We start from the raw sequence: 22,321 nt of genomic DNA on the forward strand, positions 1-22,321 counted from the left end.
GGGCATTTCGATAAGCTCACACGCGTAGGGCTCTCTTGGAAAGCAAACCAATTCGGTCGCCCGGCGTGATCAAATCCGAGCCGTGCACACCCGGTGGAGAAGCCTATATGGCAAACTAGTGAATTGTGATAAGCCGCTAAGACTGATCTTATTTTGAAAATAATTTCGGTGTTTTGTTTCTATTTTGTCCAGTAGTAACATTTTCAAAGTTTCTTTCCATGAACGTGTCCATGACAAAATGACAACATTTTTACACTATTTCAGTCATAATTTGGCATGAACTTGCTTGAGCATATTCATTTACCTTAAATTACATTTGCTTGTTTTTATATGAGTACAAAGGAATGTGCTGTGTAAGGCTGAGCTATTCCCTTGCCCATCCCTGCAATCATGCTACAGTAGAGCACTTAACAATTGCTGGATAGGCCTATAGAATTGACTCCGTAGCCGAGATTGGTTGCTCTTATGGCCCGTTCCTGTGAATAGCATGTAGGCCTAGAGAATAGTGCCACAAAGGTGAAACGTTACTGCATTAATAACTAGCCTATGTAACACGTCTTGCTATTGTTCATTAGTGTGAAAACGTTTAAGGGTATTTTTGTTTTACAATATAAAGTTAACCACGTATACTTTTACGCATCGAAATATTATGGTAGTTCACGTTCATAGCGTTACCTGGAGGTTCGGGACTCTTAAATTTGGAAACCGATCTTCTGCCCTCTGTGGTAGTTTGACCTGACAGCCCGTTGACCTGCGTTTACAAGCGGAACAGGACCGTGCCAGGAGGATTCAGTAGCCAAAAACATGTCTTAAAGCAGATTTTATAGCCATTCATCTCTTAAATCATGTGTAATGACATTCACAGCAATGCTGTGTGAAAAGTTGGTTAAGTTAGTAAAGCGTGAGATTGAAAAGTCATGTGCCAAGAACATAAAATTGATTCCCCGATTAGTTTGTGAAGGTATTTGAATTTGTCATCGATTATGCACATTCTCTTCAAAAACGTTTGTTATCATTATTAGCCTATTATTTTGACATAGAATGTCTGTTGTGCCTGACACCTGTAAGATTTGTAATGTACGTTTTTATCTGCTTATATAATATGCTTTAAATGTATTGTCCCTCTGTATAGTATGTACTACATTCTGTACATTTTCATTGCATGTATTTGTGTAACGAGAACAATGCTTTTGCGTCCTGCGTAAAATCAGTTTGACCAATTGTAGGCTAAAGGCGGTCATATTTTTATCTTAGTTTCATGATTAGCTACATATGTTGGCTTTTTAATTATCGCCATTATGCAGCTGTCAATATTGGCGTTGATTTACTAGTGATCTGTTTTGTATTTTCTTCTTTATTTTTAACAGAAGACACACCGAAAAGTAAAAATGAATATATTGTGTTGTTCGACAGATGCGTACATTGCTTTTGGGTTCTTTGTCTGTTGGCAGAATTTTTAATCGCATACTAGTATGTTTGTGTTTGCTATTAAGATTGTTTTCACACATTAGTTTTGAATCCATTGCGTACAATCCGTCGGATACATCAATTTCTTTTATTTGCCTCTGTCTCTTTCGGTTTTAATGATTGAATATTTACCGACGCGAACAGTAGTCTGAAGAGCAGTTCTGTTAGTGTTTAAATGGAAAGGGACCATTTAATCCTGATTGTTTTACGAAGCAGTGTAATAAACGCTGCGCAGAATAGTAAGGCACGTTCGACGGTTTTTTTTTTTTGGCTATGTAGATTTTTATAGGTGTAATGGAATTGGTGTTATTATTATTATTATGAATATCACACCGTCATCATCATAATTATTATTATTTTAACGAGGCCGGCTTTTTTAAGGTGCCTGCTGTTGTATTTTGTTATTTCGAGTGTGGAAATGCATACTTTTAGTGTATTTATTTTATATTTAGGGTCAAAGAAGGATATATGTAATTATAAAGTTTAATTTTCTCAATTTCTCGTTTTGTTGTCTATTGTACACTTTAACTGTGGTATGTGGGGAAATCAAGCTCTGACATTGAATAAACAGTTGGATAGTTAACAAATGGCTTGCAAATAGTCATGGTTTGAACAGCTGGTTTCAATTTCATAGCTTCTTTCTGAGCAAGGAACACGATCCTTTCTCTTTCACTGTGAAGTTGTGTAATTCTTCCTCATTCACCTCATCCTCTTCCTCTGTATTATGATGACCAGTCGGGGGCCCAGCTCTTACTCTGTTCATGTTCCTGCCCTTAAGAAGTTTTACAGCATTATCAGATTCTGACTGAAAAATCTTGTGCTGTCATCACAGGGTGATTGTCACCTGTCACATGATGTAAAAATAAAGGCATCAATAAAGAAAACAGAGATGCGGGCTAAATAATAATGTCACATGGTGTGGTTCCTGTTGGGTGTGATAGTGTTTTGTTACAGAAGTGTGGAGTAATTTCCTGCAGAGGGGTGGCAGTAAGAGAGCTCTATTGTTTACATGGTGCATTTTTGTGGCTGTGATGCTTGTACTGACCACGGGTGGTTGCTGGATCCGCTGCTGGGGTCTGGGAGTGAGAACTCAGCAGTGCTGGCCGTATCCAGCTCTATGTGAGAGAGGAGAGGGGAGGTGGGACCAGAAGGTCCTTGGAAGTCCCCAGAACTGCCTGTTTTTGGGCCCAAAGACCAATTTCCCCTCTTCTGAGCCTGACTGACTCAGGTGTACCCTCCAACCACTCTTAGTCTTGGGGAATTCACTTGACCATTGCTCTCACCACTACTGAGAGAGTGCAAGAGGTAGGGGAAATTTAATACAACTTGACATTAGAGACCTGGGAGATATTTGGGGGGAAAGGGGGCTGGGATGTAATGAAGGGTAGGGATAGGAAAGACCCAGTCTGCCGTTGGAGCAGAGTGGGCTGAAGTTGCAGGTTCAATTCCCATATGGGATACTGCCCTTGGACCCTAGTGCAAAAGACTCAGTTTGAACTGATCTAGTATGTATTATATACATTTCTATTGCTGAATAATATTTCAAAGGTAAGATGTTTAAATTCTTGTTAAGAACATGTGCATACATAAAATAATAAATAAATATTATTTAATATGGTAATTAATTAAAGAATGGGCTGTATGAAGCCAATTCTTAGAAGTCGCTGCACTGAGCCACATTTTTGAAGAATCCCAGCTTTATTGCAGAGCTTGTTGCTCTGAGTTGTCAGTCTTTACCTGGACAGCTTAATGACATGACGGTAATGACCATAGACGGCTCTTCGCTGCCCATTGTCTTTGAAGTCGCATGCTCTGTTTCCCCTCAGATGAAGGGTCAAAGGGAAATAACAGACCTTAAGGGGGAAGACATGGGCTCTGCTATCATAAATCTGCTCTGAAAGAGGTGCTGAAATCATGTATTTAGGTGAGGAGGAAGCCGTAAAGTGCAGGAATGGACCTGGGGTTAAAAGGGAGGCATAATGTCAGACAGAAATACAGGGGGAGAGACGGGGAAAGATGTGGAGGCCATGTTTCACTTTCGGTCTGATGCTTATGAAACTTGTACCTTGGTATAATCAAATCCTTATCAGCTTGTATTTATTCATACCACACTGCAGATTTGGAAAATGTCGAAAATATTATTTGGTCATAGATGGAACTTTTTCCATGCCTGAAAAATAACATCATTTCTTTTTTCGGAGAGATATCATTTCAGTATCAGTATGCCTATCTGTTGCTATTGTAATACAGAAAGGTATCATTTTGGTTATGATGTAACAGTCCATTGAAATGCTTTAAAGTCACATCTCAGGTAACAGTGCTGCAGTTGATCTGGGTTTGTTGGTGGATGTGACTGCAGTGAATGTAATGTAAACTTGAATATGGACTTGTCTAAATCTTCCTCCTGTCCTCCAGAGACTTACGAACCTCCTCTCTGTGTCTGGACGCAGACGGACAATGCTGGCAGACGGACTGTCATGGGTGTGGACCCTCCTTCTCCTGGAGTTCTGGGCCCTGGGGTCACAGGGGGAACCCCTTTCCGCACCACGGGTCTTCCTATCCTTCAAAGGTAGGGGCCGTGCCTCCAAAAATGTCTCGGTCTTACCTCGCCAGGGGTGTTTTAGTAGAAGTGGCTGCTTTCTAGTACATACAAATATTTATGTGGTTGTGGAGGATCTTTAATTGGATTACTTGAATTCTCTGTTACAAGGCGTTCTGCTATTGGGCGATTAATGAAGCAGCATGATGGTTTAAGATATTCGATCTGCTTTTTCAGTTAATGGGGAATGGAGGGGAGGATCTCTGCAGCCATCTCCTGAAGCAGAAAGAAATCATGTACTTCTAATTTCCCCCCTTTAAATTCCTTGGCAAATATATGTCCAACAGCCTGTCTTCTCCAGGATGTGGCATGTTAGTGTGGTTAGAAGAAAAAAACAATGATAATCTTGGCTCAGCTGACTGTCCACAGCTTCACATGGCAAATCTCATTGTGTGCAGAGAACACAGTCTATAGTAAACAGAATCCTTTCCTTGGTCTAATGCTCTCTTTTGTAAACTCGAACGATTATTTTCTTTCTTTTACATTCGAGGTCAAAGTTCCCTACAACTGGGAATAACCATCACAGATGCATTGATTATACTTACTATTTTGTGAGGGAATTAAGATATTGTTGGCTTGGTGATGCATAATAAATAGGGATTGCTGTTATCGAAGTGCATGGAATGAGATACCAGAGGGAGAGTCATGCCTGCAGCTAGGACTGTATGACCAGCCCTCCATTGGGGGGTTTGGATTAACAGGGTTGTAGGGCAAGGTTTTTTGGGGGGGATTACACGGAGTGATTACCTGGATCAGCAGTGCGATGCCCCCCCCCCATCTCACTCTGTCCCAGTCACATATCAGAGCTTGATTACCATAGCACACATAGCCAAAAGGAGAGAATAAAGTGAATATGGGGGTGGGGGCAAACCTGATTTCATTAAGGCACTGTAGCTCTCTATTAAAGGCTTTCTCCTCTCTTTTTTTCTGCCATCAAGTTGGATTTAACACTTCACTGGGCACACAACCAGAGCTCTAAATATCTTTTTTCAGTCAGAATGATATTCTGATTTGAGAGAGAAAGAGAGAGAGATACAAAGATACACTTAGATATTTATCAGTAATATAAAATGCATATATTGATGTATGTATAGAGACTCAGTACATACCACAAATTGGTCCTAGCACATGTTAAAACATACATAGTAAGATAGGACAAAACCTTAGGTACACTGCATAAAGAAGTGGTCTATCACGTTTCAGCTAGATTTTTTTTTTTGGGTCTAACCCTGTTAGCTAATCATAGAGAAAATCCATGTACATAGAGCCTGTGCAAAACCATAATCCAGGTTGACTTCCTGTTTCTTGTGAGATGAATGAACCGGAATGAGATCATATTTACCCCTGGGGGGTTTTTTCTATCCACAATATCGGATGAATTCTCATGAAATAAAAACTAGAATTATGCATCTACTTGAATTGTGCTTAACTTGCATCGTATTTGGGTGGGCCTAATTCTCTGCTATGAAGTCTTGTTTTATTTACCAAAGCTGTATAAGGAGGCATGGAATTAGTTTAGTGTGGAATTGCTCCTGTGAAATGTTAGTTCTCCTCCCTACCTTTTTTCCCCAGTCTTAATCAAGTAGGATTTCACAGTCTGCTGCTTCTAAATTGGCAAAGCTCCAGAGTTGTCATTTTCTTTTTAATTTCTTTTAATTGAGAGTTTTTGTTTTTTAATTGGTTTTTGAGGGAATCTTCGCTTGACAGAGCAGCTGGCCTTTTCGGCAACTGAAAAGCTAAGATTTGCCACTTATTTGTTAATGTTCTCATTTTCTCTGAGGGTGAAGTAATAGCTTTTTTTAGTTCCCGTATTGAATTTTTATTGACCGGTGTATCTAGGTTGTAGTAATTCATTTTAAGCAGAAAGCTCTCGTTCACGGTTTGAGGATTTGGTATACCTGGAGTTTGGACACAGGGTTAACAAACTATGTCAAACAGACTGAAATCATCTATCATTGCTCTCTCATTGGGTTCCACTTCTCTGTTAAAACAGCAAAACTAGGATACATACACACTTCTGTATGTATTGTTTGCTATGCATTCTTTGGTTCCAAATGCACGTCCACATAATTCTGGGTTCATAAGTTCATTATGAAATGTGCAGCATTATCCACCTCCTGATTTTGTGGTCTGACAGCACAGTTCCCTGGTAAATCTAGTTAGAATGTCGCTCAACACAAAGGTTAAAACCTTGACCCTTTAAACCAGAAGCACTTTTGCCTGCCATTAAACATTCTTGGCCTTCATAATAAGCCAGCACTTCCCTGCGTAGACTAAATGGAGACCATCTTAATTGTTCTTTGTGGTCTTCAACTTCCTTCTCTGAGCTTTGGGAAGACCAGGACCCTGGAGATGAAGATTTGAAAGACTATTTATTTATTTAAGTTTACTTATTTGAAATGCTCTGTGGATGTTGGAGCACCTGAAAGCATCTGATGGTACCCCCTTTCTGCCCTGAGTGATACTAAAGGATATAAATCAGAAGACCCATGTTTCTCTTTACCGGGTTAATCCATTTCAGTTGAGTATATTTCTCCTCCTGAAATGCAATGACATTAATTTCTTGTACTTCTCAGGTAATGCGACTTTGAGTTTGCGTTTTGACAGAGCCTTGCATTTTCATTGTTTTCTCTGAATGCATTATTTATAGCAAAAGTGTATGGTTCAGTACTGATAAAAGAGTTGACCTTTGGGGACCTGCTTTTGTGTTTGAGATGAAGCAGTGTGTGAGGAACAGACTGTTCCGACTTTTTCTCAGAGACTACCCTGAAGAGTAGAGAAGCTTGTGGCTTTGGTAGGGAGGAGACAGTCCTTTGAGCGATTCCATGTAGTCAATAGTTTTCTGCCTCATATGAGCAAGCAGGCCCCAGCCATGAAGGAGTGAAATGAAAGCCATCGCAGAGAATCGCTCTGACGTCTGAGGTAGGGTCCAGCTGACCTGAGAGAGGATGGTCTGGATACACCACAATCAGTCATGGAAATGGCGCTTCAGATTGGTGGAGCAGCGGAATTAGAGGGAGGAGCTGTATGAAAGTAGCGAGGATCAAAGATCAAAGCGTAGCAGGTCTATTTTATATTCCGCTTTTATTAAATTCACCTTTCACCCCTGGATTTGTGCATGCGTGTGCATGTGTGCGTGCGTGTGTGCATGTATGGTGTGAAGACAGGCTGAACTGAGATCATTCATTCTCCTGGACGCATATTAAAATTCCATTTTTATAATATTTCAGAATTGTCCTGGCATGTAAATTGACAACACAACTGCTCCATTTGAAAAGCCTTCTTCTACATCAGTAAAGGCTTAAAGAATTACATGCCTGCAAGATTGCCACATGGAAGGTGAACTGGTTCATGCATGTGACCAGCTAAGTAAATTTCTACATGCAGGCTTTCATATAAACCCATTTACAGATGACAAGGGATTTACGGGTGCAAGGCGACAGATTACAGCTGTAGTACAATGGGTTTTTTTTAATTTTTTTTTTTTAACTGCTTTCGACAAATTAATGTATTCTGGAAGACTAGTACCTGGAATAATGCACACAGTGATAAGATATTTTTGCAAGGAAATTGCAATGCGTTGTTTTATTTTTTTTTTTACATTGCTAATATCTGAAAGTTGTGGCTAAAGACTCACTGGAGCCTGTTCAATATTTTTGTGAGAGTATTATTTATAATCAATATGAATGCTCATATCTCCAAAGTTTTGTAACCATAGAAATATTATTTTCTTTATATATAACATCCTAGAAGGCTATTCTATTTCTTTAATTTATTTCTCTGGTCTAACTTGATCCCATTTCCTATTTTATTATGTGCAAGAAAGTGTACATTTCAGCTCACAACGAGAAACATTACTCAGGGATGTTTGTGGAAGCCCATAAGAAGTTGGAAACAGTTGGTGTTCAGAGCTGAATGTTATCACCTCTGACCAGAGGCAGAGTAAATATCAGGGAAAAGTAAAGGAATGCTCGCTCAGGCATGAGCTTTGTAGGCTGTGATCAGATCCCAGAGGTCCAAGTGAAGGAAGAGGGTTGGACAGCCTGTTGAAGTCACAGAAACAAGGAGGTTATCTAGGCTTGTGCAGAGGCCAGTGCTGTACCTAATCCCTCCTTTCCCTCCCTTTCTCTCTCCCTTTTGCTTTTTCTCTTTATCTCTTATTCTCATGTCAATATGAAAGCCTCCCTCGTCTGCAAAAATATATTTTTAATACTTATGCTAGTGCCTGAACTCATACACCAGTTAATAGGTTAGCGTGCATGTATGGAGGTTATGAAAACAGAGAGGCCTTGCAGACTGTGCAGAATCCATTCTCCTCCATCAGAATCATCAAAGCTATTTGCTGCACTGTTCCACAAGGTTTCTTTATTGATTCATGGATTTTTGTACCAGGTGCAGCTTCTGCTGTCTCGATGGGATTGCAAGTATACTGGACAGGCAGGGGCATTGAAAGAAGGATAAAAATACTGAATAATTCTGGAAGCGATGCTTTATATATGCTTGTGATATAAGGAGTAGAGACTGACACAGTTGTTTCGTCACATCTATTTATTCCATTTGAAATTCATAACTGGGCCTATTGTTTTTTAAATGTTTGTGAGCTTGAAGGATCTTTTTAGTTCACCCATAGAGCTTGACCCAATGTGCGATATGTTCAGATGGCCCAAATTTAATACTGGACATGAAGGGGATTATGCGTAATTTGTTGATATGGGAGCCATACATTTTGTGGCAATAGAAGCCATTCAGACTTTTGGATACTAACTTGATATGATTTCAGCCTCTTTGTGAAGTCAATCTAAGTGTCAGCCAAATGTCATTTATATTGAAAGTATGTTGGCTCTAAGTCTATTTAGCTTTGGCAAATTAAATGTAAAATTATCCCTCCCAACCCAGAAGGTTGGATTAAAAACCTGGATTTGTTAAAAAAGCTCAAGGATACCATTTTAAAGTGTTGTGGAATCACAATGGATTATCTCTCTCTCTCTCTCTCTCTCGTACGAGAAATAGAAAGGCCTGATCCATGGTGAGGGAACTGAGAATGTGGGTCATCATCACGGCAATGTGCTGCAGTGGCGTGTAGTGTTGCATCGCAGCACCGAGACTCCGCCTCCACACACTGCCAGGGCAGACCAAGCCCCTCCCCCAAGCACGGTGGAGCTCACATCTGTCCTTCCCACGCTGCGGGGGGACCTGGTGCACCTATTTTTATCCACAGGCCGTAATCGCAGCCTATTTCAAGTTTCGAGGTCATGACCCTCCAAACAGGAGCGAGTCATAGAAGGGTTAACTTCGCGCACACCAGAGCATGGGAGCCCATTATGTGGTAATGGCTTTCGGCGTTTATCTCGGTCACATTCGAAAGTGTTTAGCTTTGTTTTTTCTTTAGCTGTGGTTCAGCACACACCTGGGGTGCCACAGGGAGCTGGTTTTGTAAAGACAAAAAGATACAACATCGCGTGTCCAGTTGCTCGCTGTTGGGCCGACTCTTATGTAAGGCTGAGTGCATCTCTTCTTTTTCTCCCCGTGCCGTTCTCTCGCAGTTTCAACTCAATGTTTAAGTGATTATCTTGAGCACACAAAGCGCCCAGTGTTCGCTTCCATCTCCTGTCAGTAGTCATGAAGCAGAATACATTAGCGGAGAAATCAGCTCACCCACAGAGCACTTTATTTCTGGTTACCTATTATCCACGTTAGGGTATTGCTCAAAGTGAGCGTCTGTCTGACCTGTTCCTATCTGTCAGAGCTTCCCGCTGCTCCAGTTACAACAGCCTACATTTTCTGAGATCAAAACCCCCAGGGGGAAGGTGCAGATACTTTTGTGTGCTTGTTTTTTTTCCATCAATAACTAAATGTGCTCATGGCTAAATGACTGGCTTGCGGTGTGGTCTTTGGGGTTTAAATTCAGACCTATTTGTTCCACATGGGGTTCTTTACAGAGCCGGTTTTGGGAGAGACTTCCATTAGTGCTCTGAACTGCATCCTGTCTGAGCTTGATGTGAAGGTGAAGCAGCCAAGTTGGGAGGGAAAGTGGGGGGAGAGTGAAAAAGGGAGTTGGTGTCATTGTAATGGATCGCAGAGGTGAATTCCTCCCTGGGTAGACGTGAGAGGAGTGCTTTGTTTGGGGGGCTGCCTTCAGCCCCAAAACGGATCCTAATAATAAAGGCAGATTTGAGACAGGGTGGTAAAGTTTATCGCTATCTCATCTCCCAGAAGGTTCCTAATTGGGTTGGTTTATCAGCAGTTCTGACACCGGAGCCTGAGGTAAGTGCATTGGTCTGACCCAGCTAGAGCACAGCGCCACTCCACAATCAATGCAAGCCTGAAATGTAATACAGGGGAACCTGGCAAGCAACGCCGTCCCTCCAAAAAGGATTTTGGTTACCCCCGCCAGCCTTCCCAAATGGGACAAACCCACGAAGATCCATTGAGTCCTAAACAGTGTTTGGTAGTGTAATGTGTCATAAAAACAAGAAACGACAATAGGTAAACTATAAAGTCTGCCACTGCTCAGAAATCAGTTACTGATCTGTTAACTTTTTTTCCCCTGTCCTCTTCAGTACACCAAATTCATTTTTCCAAAATACCAAGGCTCTGCATTTATTCAAGCTTCGGTGACCCTTTGTTCTTTTACTGTACTGAGCTTTCACACTCTTCTCTGTTCTGTGAAAAAAACTATTATTCCATGTCTAGGATGAGTCCTTCTACATTCTTAATTATCTTAGACTGAATGTGTGCAGACATAATGGCTGCATACATACTTGGCGTGAGAATTGTGTATTTGTCTGTCTCACTGCCTTTGTCACGCATCCAGATTCACTACAAGGCCTCATACCCAATCACATCGGGTGTTCATTTAAACTCCACCCCCAGCTCCTGGCTTCTGTGATCAGCGCTAGAATTCTCATCCCAGCCAACTTTCCCACCTGGTACAGAGGAACTGGCTTTACTGTAACCACTCATTGGAGCTCATTGGAGCCCTATTTCATGTAAGAATGAAAAGGAAGGAAATGATAATTGCCTATTCGTAAAGTAATAGTACTGTTTTGACCAAGATATGTGAATTATGCACATGTAAGAGCTTCTGCTAATAGGAGAAATTCTCACTAGCTTTTACGTATGGTGTTTCACTGAAAAACAGAAACATGCGTGACAGAAGTTTGGACGGCCTGACAGCTGGGCCTTCATTTGTTCCCAGGAAGAAGCCGGGAACAGGAGGCAGATAACGCTACAGATAAGAATAGAGTGTACCCGTCCCTAACACACACACAGAGCAGAGAACAGCCTGACAGAGATAGGCAGGTTTCTGGGCATGGCGACTGGGGTTTGTAGCTCCAGACTCAGCTGTGTGGTTGAGCTGTGGCTCCTGTTCTTCACAAACCCTGCAAATCCTTCACCGTTAGCTGTTTGGTCTGGAGGACCATGGGAAGGGGCTCGGTGAGAACAGCCAAAAGTTAGGAATTGCTGGTTGGCAGATATGTCAGAAAAGAGAATCTCCCATATCAGGACACGGTTGCAGATTTAGAAATGGGTCAACCCACACATTAACGTAACCTTATGTCCATACTTCATGCTTCACCTGCCCCCCCCATCCTCACCCCAACGTGCTTTGCTTTTGAACCCACGCTGCTGTGGGCACACTGGTTTTTATGCACACCTATGAATCGCTATCATTGTGCAGAGACAACCCTCCAGCCCCACACACCACCCGTCATTAATGCGGTCTCTAATGCAGCTAGCTTTGAACCGCAGAGAAAAAAACCCTTCGTGGTTCTGGACTCACTTGGGTGGTCCAACGCTTTATTTCGCCCACGCAGCACCGTGGGTTGGGTCTCGTAGGGTAAGTCCTAACAGAGCGCACTTTCTTCACATCCGCCAGGACCTTCTGTGTGCAGCTGGCTAAGAGGCACAGAGACACCGTAAAGGAAAAAAAAGAGTCATTTTAGAACGAATGCAGATTGATGCCAATAACAGATCTTGCTTGTCCACAGCTTATACATTAAGACTTACCTGGGACAGTGTTCCTGGTTTGTTGTCTCCCTGTCTCTCTCTCTCTCTCTCTTTCACTCACTCAATCTCACTCTCTCATTCTTTCCTCTTTTCCTGTTGGGTAAAATGCTGCTCAAATGCACACTAGCCTGCAAGCGAAGATTTCTTCCCAGCTGCTCCAGAGGCCTGGAGCATCCAGCACCCCATGCTCTGCAGGAGTGGTTCTGTCAGGCCAGGATTATTCAGGGAGGAGAAACTGAAGGTGACAACGCAGAGGCTAAATATAGCAGCCTCATTGTCTCAGATGTTCAGGTTCCTGGTGCAGTACTGCACAGAGCAGTTCCCTCTCTTTCTCTCTTGCTCTCAGAAGTGTATATTCACATATGCTTTATAGCAATTGCCTCCAAATTACAGTGGTGTCGGAATAAGACTGCAAATGGAAATTCCGTTCCACTATAATAAATAAATAAATAAATAAATAATGCATTGTTAGTGATAATAGACACAAGTTCAGCTTTGGCTTTTTTTGACTTAACAAATGCACAGTATCTCTCATCTTTAGACTCACGGAGAACATTATGTTTTCCAGATCTGCTGATGCACTGTTTAAGCACAGAATAAGGGGATGTGTGGTCCTCTACTGCCAACATTCACTTGTAGATCCACACTTTGGGCTCAGTTCTAAACTGTGATAAGTCATCAGATTTATGCAGAGATCAGACCCACAGAGAACAGAATGCAGGGACTCCATGCAGTCATTTGGTCTTTTGCTACAAGATTCAAGGCAGATATTGTGGATCCCTTTTTCCCTCATTTAGGCTGTCATCCATCTTTTCTTACTTGATATATTTACACACTTCTTTGAATTCCACATGAATAACTGGAAACAGACTAAGGGCCACACACTAATCTGTGCCTTGAAAGTTATAAGTTGATTATGTCAAAAAGCATATCATGGTGTAATTAATCAAGCTAAATCCCTCCCCACAGGCGCACGTTCAAAATGAAATCATGAGATTTTTTATGTAATTGTCAGCCTTTTCTAGTTGTGACTTGGGAACAGACAGGGGACCAGGACTTTTGAGTGTGACGCATTGCTTTCAATTTGGCTATGTCAGCAGACATTTTAATCAAACTCAGAGCCCTTTCCTGTGATGGAAATATTCTCTCCATCTTGGATAATGTTCTTCCTTTCCCAGTCTGCTTTATGAGAAGCATACCTTCCTAGCCTCTCCGTAGAGATCCTGTCCCCCCGTCTCCCTAGAGATGGAGAGGTGTGACTAATGCATGCCTGAATGGGGTTTTCTATTTTTGTGATTGTGGTAGTGTGAGGAGTAGCAGCTGTGTCCATATGGTAGACGAGATGTTTAAAAACTTACCTGGCAACTTACCTGGAAATGGAAGTTGGGGTCTGTCACCACGTTTTCAGGCTTCTGCGCACAATTGGATGACAGATTTGACTCCCCATTCCCACTCGTCATCACACACACTCTATCGAGGCTTTCATTGCAGATGCTGATTGTGAACAATTGTACAAACCAACATCTGACTTCTGTTTGCCATAAACAGGCACAAAGAACTGTGGAAATATCCAGTGCTTTCATGAATCTCCTTTGTCCTTATTCCAGAGGTCTAGTTGGGGCCCTTCCCCTTCTAAATGTGCATATCTCACCCCTATACCCTGCAAAATCTCTTTTTTGAACTGTTTCTTCAGTACTGAAGGTTGATCCATCTGAACTGGCTCCAGTCACACGCTGTTGTTAAGGTGCTATTATGTTTCATTACAGACCAATAATGGTAGGGGCTGTAATTGATTACATCCATCTGTTGAATTATATTATTTTAAGGAGAATTCTGGTGAACTGTAAACCATGCAGTATTATAAGAGAGCAGGTTTCCACACCAAAACAGAAAACGTGCACATTTTTGTGGACTCATTCTGGATCATGAAAATGTATGTACGTCAAAGACGTTACACTTCTTCCTTAGAAAACACTGCCATCTTCTTTATAGTCACATTTCACTGTCTCTGTTATGAAGTGGCACAGCGGGTTTGAGGAAGAAGCAGTAATTTATTGCTGGTGGAATTTGTTGAGTGAAGTGGCAATTCAATAAATGGTTCATTTCCCCAGTCGTGCTCTTACATAGTTCTCAAGGGGATAACAGCACTGTGTGTGTCTGCTTGTGTACATGCACACACGTGTCTTTGTGTTTGTATTTGTGTAGGATTGCAGTTAGCCCTAGCGATAGGCCACTGCAGTCCTGTTGCTTGCAGTCTCATCTATGCTTTCGGGCCAGCGCAGGCACATCTGTGACAAGCAAGATAAGAAAAGAATGCAAGTTCCGGGGACTCAGGGTGACTTCATCTATTCTTTCCAAACTGGGCGGTCATTCTCAGTGTATTCGCCATGATTTACAGCTTCAGTGGAAGTTGATGCACATATTTGTTGCATGTTAAATTCACGTTGAAGTATGTCCTTTGATTATAAACATTTGATTTTTACATATATTCAGAATGCATGCATTTTGGTATTTCAGCTCATTGTTCTATCATAAGAGTAGAGGAGTACCCCTCTAATGCATGGCAGGTGAGTCGTGCTGTGTTTCAAGGAGCCTCTTTCATAAGGACTGAGGGAGGGGCAAGAGAATAAGGCTCAGCTGAAGACAAGATGTTTCAGGTGGCTGTCTGGATTTGATTAGACACTGCATCCCACACAGTGCTACTGGGGCCCAGATTCAATTTAACCGCCGTGTGCCTTGCTCTGCACAGCTATATATATTCTGTATTTGCTGAAATTATAGAAAAACTTTCTGTGAGTAATGCCAAACATTAGCACTTGGACTCCTGAAGTCTGTGAGTTTTGGTCAATGACGCATTGAGTGAGTCTCTGTTCTCTTTTGTAATGGTGTTAGGATTTCAGATTGTAGAAAGCAGCAGAAATGCAGAGAACACTGGGAGTCATATCATTTGCTTGTTTCTCCGGTCTAAGGGGCTCCGAGGAGCAGAGAAAGCCTGGTTTAGCTGTCAGAATGTGGAGCCTCTCTTTGTTTTGACATCTGAGCATATCTCACTGTTCATTATGCATATGCCATGTGACTGCAGCGGGGAGTGGCATTGGGGGGGAGATGTGGGGCGGGGGGTTCACAGTTGCATCTGAAAGACGGTGAGACGATAATGGATTTTCAGAGAGTGTTTCCATCGAAATGAGGAATGACGGCTAGGCATTTAAGCATGCTGCTCTTTAGACACGTTTGTCTTGGCCCACAGTATTTCCCCCCCTGCACATTAGTACAATTGAAAATAATGTATTTCAGAACAATGGAAACAGATTTATTTATTAATTTTTTTTTTTTTGGGGGGGGGGGGGGGTCTTGTGTATTGTTATTAGACTTGGTTTCCATGACAGCACTTCCATGCCATTACATGTGAATCATGTTGTATGTCCAAAACTGGGTTTGGTTCAAATGATTTTTCTCTTTAAAGTAGATTAAATCAAACTCTCCAGAGGCTCGTGCTTGTTATTTGTTTCCAGGGAGATGCAATGATTTCTTTTGTCTTTTGTCAAAGCTGCTCAGTGCCACAGCTCACCGATGGAGAACTGCTAACAATAACGCTTTTAACTTATGCCTTTTGGTCTTATGTGTATGTGCCCTACACGCGCACACACACACACACACACACACACACACACACACACACAAACGCCTCCCCTTTCAGACACCCTCCAGATGTGACGGCAGTGTGGGGGTTCCCTGAAAAGATCACCAGGCGGGTCGTGCCCTCCGGACTAAAATCAGATGAACTGGGGTCAAGGGCACCCCTCCTCCTGTTTATCCAGGCTGCCACTATTTATTACCATGCGTCCGTCAGCCCCGGATTCTGTTACCACGGCGACTCTGTGCTGGGGGCGGCGGAGACACGACAAATGACCCGCAGTGCAAGACGAAAAACATTTGGACAGGAGACAGATAGAGGCCGGCCTTGTTCTCCTTCTAGGGGATGAGATGAGGCTCGGGTTAGCCTGCTGTTCTGGCGGGGCTGGACGTGTGGGCTGGGGCAGGAGGCCAACAGCGGGGGTGGGGGTGTCAATCGGAGGGGCTGTCTGCATCTGTTGGTGGAAGCCGAAGAAGACCGTCAGGGGTGGAGGAGGGATTCCCTTTCCAACCCAGCACCATTAGAGTCCATTGCGCTACTGCTTGTATCGGTGATGACTGATAAAGCACCATCAGGCTGGCAAAGTGCCCAATGAGGAGGGCTAGCTGCTGCTGGGTAGAGTAAGATCAGGATCTCAATGAACTGGGATGTAAATAGGATGGGGGGCTGTTGTGTTGGGTGGGTAGGCACACCAAACCCTGCCTGCGTTTCATTATCTGTACTGAGTGCTCGCTGAATCAGCAAGGCTCAGCTGGAGTAAACCATGTCCTACAGGTCTGTTTGTTATGCTACGATGATAACGCTTCTCAGAATGGGGTCTCTGTAACAGCCAAGAAAAACTAGGGGCAAACAAACCCCACATTTCACATACACTCTCCGCTTATCATACAAATAGTCTTTATGTGAATTCCTTAGATCGTTGTTGGCTCATGAAAAATTTGGACAGGAGTTTAGAATGCAACTGAACCATACATTAGTTAGTGTCTGCAGTTCAAAACCATAGTGGAAATGTCTCCAAATATTTCCATTGCTGTACAAAATGGAAGTGACATTGTTCTTTGTGTAGTGACCCCTGACAAATTTCACCAAAGAGCTTTAAAATTGAGGCATTGTATGATAACCTTGACAGAAAAACAGTGAAAGAAACATTTGTGCCTCTAGACTCCTACACTGTATACTTTGTGAGTCTGTGTACTAGTGTGCTTGCACGTATGCATGCACATGTGTGTTTGCTTATGTGTGCATGCAGGTGTGCATATGTTCTGAGCCAGGTGCATTTTTCCAGACAGAATGCTGTATGCAGCTGCAGTTCACAGGGTTCCTAAGAGGGGAATTATTGAATGCAGTAGTAGAGTAGAGTGAAATGATCCCACTGCATGTAGAACATAAACCAAGCAGCTGTCTGAAAAAGAGAAAAGGGAATTGCAGGAATCTGACACACAAGACACTTGTGCGCTGAACCCAGTACTATCAGGCCTGCCTTGGTTGTAAATCATGTGTATGTTCTCCAAATTGTCACCAGTGTGCTACTGAATAAGGTGTTCCTTCTCAGAGGATAGCAGATCCAATCAAATCAACTGTTCAACTTGATGCCTCTGATAGGCTTGGAATACTGGAGCCCAGTTTATAGCTTCTGAAGTTTTAAGCATGTCCGAATCTAGATATCTCAAAATCCTAATAAAAACGCTTTAAACTCAGACCTCAAGTCATTCTATCAGTGGTGCCAGAGCTCTGCGATAGTGCCCCAGATTGACAAGGGAATACCTTTCTTTGCTGGACATTCTTCAGACCTAGCTGTGAAGATGGAGCATTCTCAGCACTTATTGTAATGGAGAAAGACGGCCTTTGCAGATCTTTTCACAGTATGCAGGCATGCACATGCGCGCCCGGGGTGCCAAAGAGATGCGTCTCTCCCGCTGTGATCAGAGTCACTGTCGCCGCGGGGGTCCTCCTCTCTCCCACAGGGTGCACTGCGGGTTTGAGTCCATTAACAAGGGCCATCTTCTCAGAGCCTTTACACGACTTTTGTTTTGTAAAAACGAAAGCAAGGAAGGGTGTGGGCGTTGAAATATAAATTTGCCCTTTGACATCATAATTTACAGCTACCTCATTTTCTCTGTTAGGCGGATGAATGTTTCAGTGCGGCACCGCGCAGGCTCCCCAGGGGAGCATCCTACCCCAGCTCCCAGTGTGAGTGCAGCCTCCCTGCATTTGTTTTTCCTCCTTCCAGACTCACCTGCATGGAGAGAGGGAGGAAGGGTGTTTTCACTCACACTCCTCTGTCCTCCACCCAGAGGTCATCTGCAGATCCACAGCAGGGGGGAGCAGCACTGATCCCATTTCAGCCAGAGATGGATTCAGACACAACGCTGGGTGGGAGAGGGAGAGGGAGAGGGAGAGGGAGAGGATGGCAGAGAGTCTGGAAGAAACGAGAGAGGAAGGGAGCAAGAAAGAGAAAGGGCAATGTGAAGAATGAGGGAGAGAGAAGAGAGAGCGTTAGAGAGAGAGAGAGAAGAGAGGCCTCACTTGAGCACAAGCCCTGTCTGTGCCAGTGGGTGAAAGTGGAAGCTTTTCCAGTGCTCGGCTTTAGAATGGCATAATAATTATGTCACTTGTGAAGTGAATTTGTACAGCATGGCTGTGTTTACCATTTGATATTTTGAGCTGGCAAGGGTGGATGAAATAGTCTTTCGTCACTGGAAATGAGGTGATGCATCTTTGGTAAGATGTATCTATATCTTCAGATTGTTGGAGAATCTTGAGAAGAGAAATGGTTTTCTAATGGTGCATAGAAACATCTACGGCAAGAAAAACAAACCACTGGTTATGTTTTTATGCTTTTTTATATTAGTATCTGTGCGTATATCATTTCTTTTTTGAGGGGGCCAGGCACACAAAAATGTTCTTTGAAAATTATAAATAATCTCTCTCCCCGTTGTGAATTTGAAGCCAGCTTAGAATAAATGGCCTTGATCTAAACTAATTTGCCATAAAGAGCTAATTGATAGTGTGTGGATTTTTGTTTGGTTAATGGCACACATGGGAATAATATGCCTGACAGATTTAAATGCATTCACAGCCATTGGCGTACTTTTACAATTTTAGTGATGACGACAAAATATCTAATTCACTTTAGTAATTTACTGTATATCTAGAGATTAGAAATTTAACTGATATTTATCTCACATCTGGCATGTCAGCCATGGTAAAGAGAGTAAATTCAGTACCGCAACTACTTCTTTATTGTGCGTTATAACTTGAAAATGAAACCTCCAGTTGATCATTCCTGGTTCGAATCAAGTCTGTGAATATTGTTGGTTACTGTGGTAGAATCAGATTTGAATTTCATCTGTTACATCTGTTAAAATAAAAGCGTGATCAATTCTGTTCACAGTATCCCTGGGCCACAAGCCTTACTGTTGCTCTTTTCAGTGGTATTTCTTTTCTTTTCAAGTAGTGAGCACAAAGGTATGCACACACACACACACACGCACACACACACACACACACACACACACGCACGCACACATGCACGCACGCACGCACAAACACACATGCATGCACGCATGCGCCCACACACACACACACACACACACACATACACACATGCACATGCAGTTTAAAGCTTGCTTGATCAGCTCCTGGTGTCTGGATTAATCGGTTCCACACTTGGGCTGTGTTGTCACGGGGAGGAGGCAGTGGGGGTTGGGGGTGGGAGTGAGGTTGTGCGAGGGGTGCGGTGCACAGTTAGCGTGTTACTCTTATGCTGTTCCCTCTTTTAGTAGCAACACCCTCCCCACACTTGGTGTTAACTGGCACCACCGATGAAGAAGCCATATGTTTTTTGGGGGTTTTTACAAAAAATATATTATTATTTTTTTTACATATTGTTTTTAATTTATTAAAATGGGTATTCTATTAAAAAAATGCCCACAATGGCTTGTTCTGATATGATCTGATATTTTCCATTAAGGGAACAGTATGTGGTACAGTCCTGATTTATTTAGAAAGGTGCTGGGTGGTTTACATTGAGTAGCTTCATGCCATAATTTACATAGCATAACATTGGAATTATTGTACGTTATAATTATTTTTTTATAGCAAATTATAACTGATAGTGAACTGCATATCTCTTGCACTTCACAGGGTTACAAACAACATACTTTAGCATGTGCTATATCTTCCGCTTTAGAATTCTCCAAAGGACTTGATGAGCCCACAGTGTCTGAGATCTGACCGTGAGAGTCTGGTTTAGATTATTACCACAAAATCACTGCAATTAAATTAGACAAAACACAGCCACCATTAATGTGCTTCCCCAAGACCATTCAGAACTCCCCGCTCATTCAATTTCATACCGATTTACTCTGCATGTTTAATGAATAAAACTGCAAATGATCAGTGAAGCTGGTCTTTTTCAGTACCTTCAAAGCAAACCTGCTAAAAGGTGGCATCCCATAGACACTTATTCTCCAAATGCTAATGAGAGGATAGTATTAGGAAAATAAATAGAATTTATTCTGTGAAAAATGTAAATTTTACAATACCATTTTCCTGCTTTAATTAGTGTCACTTCTGTGGTGCTTTTGTAAGGTTAATTACTCAGACTGCTCAGTGTGTGCAGATGAATGGCAGACCTGAACCTCCATTTGCACGGTGAGCCGTGGGGCCAGTCATATGGGATTGATGGCTCTGCATTCCTGCCACCTTTGAAAACATAACCAAGGTAATTTTAAAAAAAAATTTGCAGTACGGTTGATAGGAATCAGTGAAAGCTGTCTAAAATCCCAGGGCCTGCCCTATAGTTTCACAGCCCTGTCTTTTGGGTATTACTTGGTGCTGAGTACTAGGAGAAAAAAAATCAATGATCTGCTGCCAACAGATGTTGTTACAGCAGGTAGTCCCTGCATATCAAGATGAGACAAGACTGCTGACTGTCGTAATGTATAGTCTGCCATTAGAGACAAGCTGTAATTGAGATCAGGTGACCTTAAAAAAATAAAATTAATTGGGGAACCTCACCACTGTTGAGTAGAAGGACTGCAAATCTCATTTGCAGAGGTGCTTTGGTCTAAGTTCTAGCTTCTTTGAAAGACCTCCACAGAGACGAAGAGTAAAATCAGCCCGAGGAAGAAAACTGTTCCCCGAAAAAAGTCCTGGCACAAGCTTGGTTGTGACATGTCTGATTTAATTAGCCCTGCAATTAAAATATTTCCTGAGATAGAATAGTGAAAGAATCCTAAATGGTCGGATTTGGAGGAGCAGAATCTGCTTGCTTGCACATCCTGTTTGGAGTGATGTCAGGCAAACCACCAGGGATTGCTACAGGAGGAAATCTGGCATGCACAAACAAACAAGGCATAAATGAGTGTGTGTGTGTGTGTGCGTGCGTGCATTTGCGCATTTGCGAGTGTGCGTGTGTGCATGTGCCCGTGTGTGTGTGTGAATCAGATTGACAGAAATTGATTGCACAGATTGTTGCGAGTGGCTGAGTAGCCTCTCTTTAATCTAGATATGAAGGTGTAAGTGGCCTAGTCTGTTTTGCTTTATTTGATGTGAGATCTCTGTGAATGGTTGGAGGCATTTTGCAATAAGATTTTTGGCACGTGCCTGTCCATGCCTTCTGCCTTTCTATACAGCTTTGGTGAGGAGAGCAGTGAGGGTTCCTCTCTCACGCACGGTGCAGAAAAGCTCGCTGTCTGTCTTTCTCTCTCTCTCTCACTCGAACAATCTCTTCATTACTCTCTCTTTCATTCAATCTCTTTTTTTCTCTCTCTTGATCAATCTCTCTCTTTCTCTCTCTCTCTTGATCAATTTTTCTGTAGAACTCCTTTGAAAGAGGCAGCAAAATTGCATAGCTTTTTCACTATTTTTTCTTCTTAAAACTTGTCTCAACGTATCCTGTATGGGTGTGTTGATATCCTAAAGCCAAGGCTGTAATATCATGGAATTTTATTAATACAAAAGAGAATGACAGACTTTTTGGTGAGGCACAGGCAAGTGGGGGTTTGAGGGGTGGGGGTTGGGAGGTAGAGCAGCTTGGTCTTCCAAGCACCATGCACATCCTATATATATCGCATATTCATCTGTAACTTAAAAACAACAAACTAGATTTGCCTTCTGATTTGATCTTCTCAAACCTGCCAAGTATTTAAAATGTAATTTCTCTGAACATTCATCAAGTGGGAAGGTCAACTGAAAACAATTTTTCCATTTACCATTGTGACATGAAAGGGATTTTGAAGTATAGCCAATGAATTGTTGGTTTTAATAAGATAGATGGTAGATACAAGAGTTTTTTCACTGCAAAAGATAAAGTACACTGGAGAAAAGGTGGAAGGAAGAGTCTGCATGGTCTGTTTATAAGTGGAGGTGATGAAGACTTAAAGAAGTTGAGAAGAGGAATAGGCTGTGGGCCAGCTCTGGAAAGTGAAAGAGAGCAGGGCAGCCATAGATTTGCTTTAACAAGAGGAGCGTACTGTGGAAGTCACACAGACTGTCTACCTGCATAATAGGGTATGATTCGTTGACATCTGTTACTGGTATTTTGAGCTATGGTTGACTTGACGACAGTGGCTATATTTGTCTTTCATTGATGTGCATTTAGTGTG

At 42.3% G+C, this 22,321-nt stretch overlaps 1 protein-coding gene across 6 annotated transcripts in view; it reads left to right on the top strand.

Annotated features, from left to right (window-relative positions):
• LOC135234298 (semaphorin-3F-like) overlaps window positions 1–22,321 on the top strand; it is a 79,636-nt gene that overhangs the window by 1,069 nt on the left and 56,246 nt on the right. For 5 of the 6 annotated variants that reach the window (XM_064298763.1, XM_064298761.1, XM_064298765.1 and 2 more), the window contains exon 2: window positions 3,883–4,036. In XM_064298763.1, coding sequence (XP_064154833.1) covers window positions 3,925–4,036 — 112 coding nt within the window. In that variant the 5' untranslated portion in view covers window positions 3,883–3,924. The remainder of the gene's footprint in view (window positions 1–3,882; window positions 4,037–22,321) is intronic. The other variant, XM_064298762.1, reaches the window with a different exon arrangement.

This window comes from Anguilla rostrata, chromosome 11, assembly GCF_018555375.3.
Source record: "Anguilla rostrata isolate EN2019 chromosome 11, ASM1855537v3, whole genome shotgun sequence".
Classification (NCBI taxonomy): Eukaryota; Metazoa; Chordata; class Actinopteri; order Anguilliformes; family Anguillidae; genus Anguilla; species Anguilla rostrata.